Source organism: Sinocyclocheilus anshuiensis, unplaced genomic scaffold (assembly GCF_001515605.1).
Source record: "Sinocyclocheilus anshuiensis isolate Anshui unplaced genomic scaffold, SAMN03320099.WGS_v1.1 scaffold321, whole genome shotgun sequence".
NCBI lineage: Eukaryota > Metazoa > Chordata > Actinopteri > Cypriniformes > Cyprinidae > Sinocyclocheilus > Sinocyclocheilus anshuiensis.
The window spans coordinates 315,609-326,147 of record NW_015537948.1 but is presented as its reverse complement, the minus strand read 5'-3'; the positions used below and the strand labels follow the sequence as shown (position 1 = coordinate 326,147).

The 10,539-nt window shown below is 41.1% G+C and overlaps 2 protein-coding genes across 2 annotated transcripts; one reads left to right on the top strand and one right to left on the bottom strand.

Moving 5' to 3' along the window:
• Window positions 1-39: 39 nt before the first annotated feature.
• Window positions 40-5,336, bottom strand: LOC107664425 (otopetrin-2-like). The gene is made up of 7 exons (XM_016454997.1): window positions 5,293-5,336; window positions 2,738-3,105; window positions 2,409-2,545; window positions 2,265-2,323; window positions 1,763-1,884; window positions 750-1,564; window positions 40-210 (listed from the first exon to the last, which is right to left on the bottom strand). The coding sequence occupies exons 1-7, from the start codon at window positions 5,334-5,336 to the stop codon at window positions 40-42; spliced, it is 1,716 nt and encodes a 571-aa protein (XP_016310483.1).
• An 892-nt stretch (window positions 5,337-6,228) lies between these two features.
• LOC107664446 (Usher syndrome type-1G protein homolog) lies at window positions 6,229-10,539 on the top strand. The gene is made up of 3 exons (XM_016455015.1): window positions 6,229-6,409; window positions 9,182-9,632; window positions 9,733-10,539. The coding sequence occupies exons 1-3, from the start codon at window positions 6,246-6,248 to the stop codon at window positions 10,537-10,539; spliced, it is 1,422 nt and encodes a 473-aa protein (XP_016310501.1). The 5' UTR covers window positions 6,229-6,245.

Below are 10,539 nucleotides of genomic sequence, written 5' to 3'. Positions count from 1 at the left end.
TGTGCATAAGCTTGTACAGTTCTTGAGTGGTCGGTTGATTTACGAGGTGAGGCACACCTCAAACAGACTAGCCACTGAGTGCATACGGTAGAAGATCCCAAATGGCATTCCAATATTCACAACCGCTGCCCACGTTTGGAATTCATAAATGTTTGATCCGACGGTGTTGTCAAACTGAGGCCGGGCTCCAAAGGCAGGCATAATCCAAAGCTACAAGACAGAAATGCAATGTACAGAATTAGATTTAAAACTAGTTTCTGACTCTGATGTGTTAAAGACAAAGAAATCTAGGAGTTATACACACATAGGATGCATTCAGAAAGGAACAGAAAGCATAGGATTTGGAGCGGCTTTTTAAAGCCAGGCTTGTTACAACCACAAAATTGTGGCAAATAAGACAACCATCGTAGAGCGATCATTAATAATCAAGGTGCTTGCTCCACTCCCAGCTTCTTCTAATTTTGTTATGTGATGAGTAATAAATGTGATAGAAGTTAATCCGATGCATGGGTATGTTAATAAAACCATTAACCAACCATGAAAAAATATGCAAGAATGTATCCTGTATGTATGCCCTCTAACTAGGGTTGCAAAGTGGCTGAAACTTTCCCAACATTTCCCAAATTTTCTAGAAGATTCCAAAAGATCATGTAAAGTTTCCAAACATTCTGGAATGTTTCCGGAAATCTTCCACCCCTTTGCAACCCTAGCCCTAACCCAATAAAGAATATGGAGAGTCAGGTACGTACAATGACATTGCAGAGTAGCAGGAAGGCGCAGATCTCCTTAAGGATCCTCCTCTTCCAGGAGAGTCGACCCTGAAGCAACGTCAACGGGATGGGTAGCGTGTGAGCTGGGACGATAGAGCTGCTCCGTCTTTCCGGGTCTCTCTCTCTTACAGCCATGACGTTGGCGAAGACGGTGGCTGTCTCCGTCTCTTTGAAAGGCTCCCGATGGAGGCCCTTGATGAGGAAGGCGTTCTGTAGGCACAACTGGATCACAGTCAGAATAGAATTGGCCAGGTTGAGCCCATTTATGTGCCCCTGGACCCCTGATGCCAGAACAGCTACTATAGTGAAGTAACAAATGAGGAACTGGCCCAGGGACGATCCCACAAGCAGTCCCACATCCAGACTCCGCGTAGGGTTCTTCCCAGACACCTGATCCCTCTTATCCATCCGGAAGATTATACAACCGATGAGAGTTGTGATGGACATCAGAAGGATGGCGACTATGTTCATGATGTAATGTATTATCAGAGCTTCCTCCTTCTTTTTTGGTTCCTCCTTGGCCACATCCACTTCGTACATCACAAACGTAACCAAGCCCGCCACCAGAATGATCAGGCCAGCAATTGGACCGATTAGGACGTCCCACAGACTAAAGCGCAGATTGTGGCTATGGTGATCATCCATCTGGCGGCCAACGTTTTTCCACATGACGTAGGCCATGGCTGATGCGAAGAGGCTGTACTCGATGTTGAAGGGATACAGGTAGTAGTAGACCTTTTCAAAGACATCGCACATGTTATGGCTACACTCGCATTCACTCGCTCCAGCGCGGCCTGAAAGAAAGACAACAGAGATAGTCAATGCGATGCTCTACTTAATCTTCAAATGAAGCATATCGATGCAGGGTGTTTGATGTGAGAATTGCAGATTGGCTGATGATTGGAAGCCTCATGGCTAATGTTGGACTGCTATCTATACGAATGTGGTTTACTGATGTTAAGCACCTTGTGATGTGACATCGAATCTGTGACCATCGTTTGAAGAACTGTTGTATGAAGGGTCGGCTGGAGCCACTGTTTGATGGAGCGACTCCTCCGTCACTGCCATCATCCACACCACGAGGTTCGTAGACAGCGTCAACATCAGACCACAACTGCAATGAGAGACTAAATATTACTATACAGTAATGCTAGCAGCCCTGTTTCATAGAAGAGAGTCAATGCACATGCCAGTATCCTATCAAACCCTCAGTCTGGCAAACATTTCCTTGAGCTAACTTGTATGCTCATTGCTTCACACCGAGACGTCATACAGCTCTACAGTCAACGGGCTAGTCGTGGTGGTTACAAACAACTCATTTCCTTTACGGTTCTGAAAGGGTGTGATCATTTGCCTACATTTGTCAGACTTTCCCATTCATTTCTTTTCCTGACTACACGCTGAGGTCAAGAAAGTAAAAGACAAGGAACTAAACTTGACAAAAGCAGATAACAACCAAAGTCTGCAAAACATCATCGACCACCTAGAACTCACCGTGTGATGATTTGCTCTATCTGCACGCAGTCTTTTGCATGAACCCAGAGGACGTATGTCTGGAATATGGAAGAGAACATATTGAAATGATCTAGAAATACAAGAACAAATAACCTAAAACCGTTCTTTATAGTTTTAACCTACCTGCACAATGACAAACAGAGCTTGTACAGCAGGGAAGGCTATTTTCACAGGCGACTCGCAGTGTATACGACCCACGTAATAAATCATCTTGAAAATATCCATGATTACACTGCAGCCGCCGAACAGAACCAGTCCACCTGATAAATACACAAGCAGAACATAAACACTTGAGACTAGATGTCTACAGAGTACACAACATTATGCAGCATCTTAGTGAGAACCCAAATTTTCTTTCTGAAAGTTTTATTTACTATAAGTGGAATTTGATTCAAAGCCATTTATCACCAGCCCTTTCAGAACTTGATTCGATCGTACAAATGAAGACTTACCTCTCAGCCAAACTGGTCCAGCATGACTGTCTTTGTAGAGCACTGCTTGGTACACCCTGGAAGTATGGATTTTGTAGTAAACCATCCATAAGGTGGTGAGAATAACGAGCAAGATGAGGAAAATCAGGAGATGAGAAGAGGTGATCTGGATCTTGTTGAAGACGGTTCCACTCACTATGGCAATTCCCAGGAGCAGGATGTTTAAGGAGATGAATCCAGACAGAAGCCATCCCCAGTTGCGGCCCTTCTCCACTGTTTTGAACCCTCCATGGGCAAGTACCGGATTGACCGTCTCTCCATGGGAGCTAACTTGAATGGTGGATATCTGGTTCTTAATGGCTTCAAGGTCTTGCTTTGTCGTCATGTTTCTTGAATTAGAAGAGCTGTCCACGAGAAAACACAATTTGTCAATTTGTAAGTGGAGCTCTAAGAGTCCAAGTTGAAAAGAGTCTGCCGGATTTGTGGAGTATGAAGCATGTGAAGAACTTCTACAAGTAGTCAAGCAAAATAATAAGGAGTCTAGTTTCCTCAAGCTGTATAAATACTGGATACCCGCATAAGTATCCAACCAATCACCTTTCTTCTCTTCCGCTTACGTCTAGCCTTGCGTCTGTTTCACATCTGAAGGGACCTGCATCCTCAAATCTGACTTGACAATATTGGAAATCTAAAAAGATTTCACCTTTGCTTGCACTGGACCAAAGCCAGCCAATAGCTCCCAGCTATTGTGATAACAGTGTATAACAAGAGGGCTACCTGCCTGACTTTTCTCTGCACTCTGTTTGGATGTTGAAGGAAATGTGAGGTACTGATCAGACACCCTCAGCTCTGAGTCATCAACAAATATTGTGCTTTTATTTACTTCAGTCATATCTGTTTTCAAAATATTAAGCCTTTATTTACTCAGCTTATGGCAGTTTTCAGAATCATTGCGATATTGAGCCTCACCCGATTTCACTGTAAATGTTTGAGGACAATTGAATAGTGCATTGTTTCTTTTGTGTCCTGTGAGAGCAATGTATTAATGGTGATTATGAATGTTAAGACGCAATATTAACAGGCACTTTTATCCAAAGCGACTTGCAACATTATTAGCAGTTCCGTAATGCAGAATTTCAAAAGTAAACATATTACAAAAGCTATATACTAGATTAATTGGTAACACTTTAGAATAATGGTCCGTTGTTAACAAGTAACTAGGCAGGAAATAATATGTAGTACTACATTAACACTGAACTTAATACTATTAACTAATATGGAAGCAATATTAACTAAGCAGTAAGTAATAGCAAATTTAGAACAAAAGTAGTTCCTCATTAGGTGTTCAGTAATACTAAATAAAATATCTGCACTGGGAACTACTTGCTAACTATGACCAATTAATAAAGAATAACCAATTAATTACTAATCACAACAGTAACGTATTAAAAGTGAACAATTGGGTTCTTTGTGGAAACTAATTTATGAATTTGATCTTTTTTAAAATTGTGTTTATTTTATTGAATTTGATACATTTTAAAATTGTGACTACTACTCTTACCAAAGGATGGATGTTCAAACTTAAACATAGAATAATAATAAAAATGAAAATTCACTTAACAATGTTAATAATTATAAGAAGTGATGCTGACAAGCTCATGATTGAATTAGTTCACAATTATGATCTCTGCTTCGTGTCAGTTCAGTATCAATGTATCCCACTCCAAAAGACCTACTGGCAAAATATCACTAGTGCTTCACACAAATGTATGACTGTACAGTATGTCAGATATAAAATATGTTAAATAACTTATTAATTTACTCGTGAGTAATTACTGAGGGGTTAACGTGTTTTTCACTTTAAAATAATGGTCCAGATCACTAGTAGTTCCTTTTGTCAAGAGAACATCATTATTTATATTCAAGAAAAGTCCTCCCCAGCCTACTGTCACTAAAGGTATAGGTCTATTGGAGTTGGAGACATACTGAACTGACACAAACTAGAGCTCATAATTGTAAACTAATTAAATCACTTCCTAATTATTAACATTTTTAAATGAATTATTTTTATTATTATTTTATGTTTTTTGTTTGAAATAAACAGAGAACATCCATCCTTTGGTAAGAGTAGTAGTCACAATTTCAACCTGTAGCCGACTTATTTGGGGGATATCATATTCATAAATTAGTTTCCACAAAGAACCCAATTGTTCACTTTTAGTTATGATTAGTAATTAATTGGTTATTCTTTATTAACTGGTCATAGTTCACAAGTAGTTCTCAATGAGGATATATTTTTTAGTAATTATCAAATATCTAATAAGGAACTACCTTTGTCCTAAATTTGCTACTACTTACTGCTTAGTTAATCTTGCTCCTCTATTAGTAAATAGTATTAACTTAAGAGTTAATGTAGTACTGCCTATTACTTCCTGCATAGTTACTTGTTAACAACGGACCATTATTCTAAAATGTTACCGATTATTTGTCATATACATTTGATGATTTTAAAATAGCACTATTCAGTATAACACAATTGATACTGATACGCATGTTGGTTAGTGTCCTACACTTACCCCGAGCAGAAACTGCTGGCCTGCTGAGGAGCGTGCCACCTCATGGCATATATATTCACTTGGTGACACAATGATTTACAGCCGTAAAACTGAAGGACCTGTAACCTGTCAGACACAACACACAGTACACAAATAATTAGAACAAAATGTATGAACAATTTGACATCTACCATACACCATGCAATTACAGGCATTATAAATCTTCAAACATCAGTGGTGGTGTGTATGATAATGCCACAGCGATGAGACATCATGATATATATGCCTATATCTATATATAACCCCCATAAAAATCCAATTGATGAGATATTATAAAAAATATTGATTCAGCACATTTAAAACTACTATGACAACGTTCAGGTGAAGACAATAATAGGCCTTATTAATGGCAGTTTGCATTAAATCATGAAATACAGTGAAAGTATTTGGCCACCAAAGCAGCAACTAAAGATATGATAACAAATAGATTCATATCAAAGCAATATAGCACAAATCTACTTCTCAGGCTAAACATCTCTAAATAAATAAATAATAGAGGGATAATAAAAACTGACGGCATGCATCCACAAAACTGGTCTTAAACGAACTGGTCAAGTCATTGCAAAAAATGACTGCGAAAAGTGAAGGTAGCTTTAATTAAAATATTTTACAATTTTTGCATACTTTATTTGAATGTTTATTAAGCATTAAACAACTGTTTCTTAATGCTGTTAAGACTTTGAAGGAGGAAGCAGTAATCTTTTAAATCCAATATTCTATTATTTCGAATCCCAAATGGGGAAAAGATTGCGTTTTGGAAGGACCGAGCAGAAGCCACACCCTCACGAGCAGCAGCCTGTCCGGGGTGTCCTTGGAAACTCCAAGTGCCTAACGCGCGCTGCAGCCGGTCAGGGGTTTAGACCTAATGCACAGAGCCCGTGAAAGAGTGATGGAGGCTGAGGTTCGAGATCACCATGAATGACAAATACCACAAGGCAGCTCGGGATGGCTACCTTGACTTGTTGAAAGAAGCGACGCGGAAGGACCTGAACGCTCCGGATGAAGATGGCATGACACCGACCCTATGGGCCGCTTACCACGGCAACCTGGAGGCGCTGCGGCTGATTGTGGGGAGAGGGTAAGACGCGTCACTCCCTACATTTGATCAATTACAATAAATGGTTTTGTTTGTAGATTTAGCGGAAGTTGAACCCGTATGTGTGCATGTACGCCTCATATGATACGGCTTAAGCAGGAACCGGCATGGCGCAGAGCTCTGGTCACCGTTACGGTATCATCACACCTCAATGCTGGTGTCACGACGGCTGATGATTTTATAAGGTTAATTGTGTGTTGAACGTGCTGTTCTCAGTTCTCCAATCTACTTCTTTAAACCCTTTCTCGTGATGTTTGTGGTGGTGTTATATAATATGTCTCAAGTTTGCAGAGAACCATGTCATGTTAACATAATACCATAAATGGGTAGGTTTCTCTCACTGTAAAACTTTTTTTTTCAGTAACCCAAAAATGTAGCATGGAAACTGGGTTTATTTAAGTCAAAATTAATAAGTAGCGCTGACTCAATACTGACTTTGGCAAGTCAGATCAGAAACCAAATTCTTATTAAAACAAATACTATTTTAGTGGTATTTTTTCACGTTTTTGTGTTTCTGTGGCTCAGACTAGCAGAACGTGCTACGTTAGCAACAGCACCAAGGTTCAATTCTCTGTTAATGCATGGACTGATTAAAAATGTATACCTTGAATGCACCTTAAGACAGATATACTGCCCTTGCTACTTCTTAGTGGCCCTTATTCATTTGCAGTGTCATTTGAGTTGTTTTATCACTAACAACGTGGAAACAAATTCCACATTATGTGATCAACAGCCGCTCTGTTAATGTTGACGACAGTAGACAGATAAAAGCGAACACACAAAAGCTTTCATCAGAGCTGACCTGGTTTCCTTTGTGGACCTAGAGGCCCTTTATAAAAGCTCTTAATTGTGAGAAGTTCTCCCACTGTTCGGCAGCCTTGAATGAATAATCGGTCTGTTTGACCATTGAAAGCCACTGGCTATTGCGTTATCTCCTCCATGTAATGCAAAGCAAGCATCGTATTTTTATGGTAAGAACCAATTTATGCTTATGTACACATAGGGATTCTGTAATTAATCCCTTAATTTGGGTGTTTATCTTCTGTAGTGATTAAGTCAATGCACAGCATGGCACTGACTGATCCCTGAAGCATGATTTCCCACGATATTACCTACCGTTTACAGAAAAAGGCATTCAAGAGGTCATTAGTGCATTGCGGGTACATGAGAACAGACTCTGACCTGTCATGAACCATGCTATTAGAAGTTGCTAAGAATTAGGGACAGTAAAATGACGGTAAAAACAGCAACTGTGGTAAAAAATAGACATTTATGGGTGGTGGGGATCATATAGCAGTCAACTGTTAAGTGATGGTTGGAGATAGCATATGACATTATATAATACACCACTTTTAGTAATTTTATAATAATCTGCCAGTCATATGTCTGATTATCTGACAGTATTAGGGGGGTAAAAATGACAGTTCATAACTCATGGTCTAAGACCAGCTGCAGTACATGTCTAATCGGGTTGGATAAGGATTTATAAGGGTGTCTCATTTTATAGGGCAATAAATGAAGTTAATATATTTGATGGAGGTATTGGCATGCCAAAATCAAGGTCAGGCAGGTTAGCAGCTCATAATCCAAATTCTGGCTTGACCCAATAGCGCACACAGCTCCCTTTGCTAACTGTGAAAACCTTGCAGCTTTTTTCATCCATAATGCATCACTGCAAGGCTTCACCTGTCACCCATCAAATATTAATTAGGCTCAGCTAGCACTAGATGCAGCAAACAGAAAGATACAGCATAACTGTAAAGTGAAAACTCAAACTCTGAAACCAGCATTTTTCAGTGCAGTTTAAGTCACCTGTAGGTGTAGGTGGGGATATACTTTAGTTTCGTTTCAAGCAATCCAATTATCATATCGTAATGCATCCCACTGTAACGAGTCCTTGCAAAGTGTGTCGTATAGCAAGTAACATTAATACTGAGCTCTAATGGATATGTGTGACAATGTCTAATAGAGAATTCTGTATGTGTTTGTAGATATCTCAACACAACACTTCAGTAAACAAAATTCCAATGAGTGTGTGCTTAAAATGCATTTTCTAGAATAGTCTGCATTTTTTGAATAGTTATATTGTGAACAGTCACTATCTATGTAGTTTTAAGCGCTCATAGATTAGAATATTATGGTATGATTTGACATTAATTCAGAATTTAGGTTCTTTGTTGATCAGACCTGTGGTTACAATCTGAACGCAGGAATTTAGTGTGACATCACCTATGCAACTCTATCATTCTTGCTAGTAAGGAGACACCCAGTTAGCTCCCTCGTATTCAAGCAGGTGATCAAATTACAGATCCAGTGCTCTGGGTCGGCATTAGGAGAGATAAACCTGGCTTACTGGCTTAAATAAGAAAACTTATGTAAGTAAGAAAAATAAGAGATTGTATGGGTTGTATAACACACCTGTTTGTTCTTCTTATGATGATTTTAGATATCAAATGTGTAGAGCACGTTGTTTCAGTTTCATAGACTTATGCGTTATTTACTGGCCTTCACGGATGACAAGCCAGTGCTGAAAACATAATCAAAAAATCATGGGATCGCCAGTGTGGTCTGAGCTATTCTTAGGATATAAAACAAGTGATAATGACAGCTTAGACAAGCCATATCCAGTTTCACCTAACACATGAAAGTGCAAATTATATTATATATAAAGGCCATAGGGTCTGAGTAGTAGTTTCACAGAGGTCACAATTAAATTCCACACCTGATATGGATCTATCGCGGCTCTACTTTCAGGGGGAACCCAGATAAGTGTGACATATGGGGGAACACGCCACTCCACCTGGCTGCCTCCAATGGCCATCTCAACTGCCTGTCCTTCCTGGTGTCGTTTGGTGCCAACGTGTGGTGCCTGGACAATGACTACCACACGCCTCTGGACATGGCTGCCACCAAGAACCACATGGCTTGCGTGCGCTATCTGGACTCCATCGCTGCCAAGCAGACAGCCCTCAATCCCAAGCTAGTAAGCAAACTGAAGGACCGGGCTTTCCGCGATGCTGAACGCCGCATCAAGGAATGCGTTAAACTGCAGCAGAAGCACCGGCGGCGTATGGAGCGTAGATTTCAGAGAGAGACAATGGAAGCATCGGTCTCTGATGCCATGAGCTTCTCCAGCTACGCCAGCAGCACCTTGAGTCGCAAGTTACGCCACTTCAACACTGCCACTAGTGTGCCATACTCCCAGGTCAGATTTTCTCCAATTGCTCTGAAATGCTTAAATATTTGATTGTTTGGTTACAAGCCACAGTCACTGAAGCTACACTTGTACCATCTTTTCGCTCTAGGCTACTCTCCATGCCACAGCCAGGGGCAAAACTAAGATCCAGAAGAAGCTTGAGAAGAAGAAGCAAGGTGACGGGACATTCAAGATTTACGAAGATGGCAGGAAGAGTGTCCGCTCTTTGTCTGGCCTACAACTAGGCAACGACGTCATGTTTCTGAAGCAGGGAACGTACGTCAACCCTAAGGATCGGTCTCGTCGTAACATACGTGATATGTTCCGTAATGACAGCGAGGATGCTGTCTCACGTGCCATCAGTGAACCCGACCTGCACGGTCATGATGTAGACCACTCAGAGATCAGCACAGACTCGGGCCACGACTCGCTCTTCAACCGTCCCGGTCTGGGCACCATGGTTTTTCGCCGCAACTATGTGAGCGGTGGACTTTTTGGCATCGGTAGCAGAGATGAAGGCAGTCTAGCAAGCAGCGAACGGGTCGATAACGTGCGCCTCCGCAGCCGGATGCATCGCGAGCCCGGTCTGGACGAAGATAGCATCGGAAGCGCCCGTAGCCTGCAAGAGAGGAACATACAGGAGCTGCCATGGGAAGAGGTGGAGTTGGGGCTGGATGATGATGATGAGCCTGACACTAGCCCTCTGGAAGTGTTCCTAGCCTCACAAAGCATGAACGAGTTCATTCCTATCTTCAAAAGAGAAAAGATTGACCTGGATGCCCTGTTGCTGTGCTCAGATGATGACCTCAAGAGCATTCACATCCCCTTGGGGCCCCGCAAGAAGATCATAGACAGCTGTCAGCGCCGAATGGAAACCATGGAGGACCCAGGCTGCATAGAAGACACTGAGTTGTGA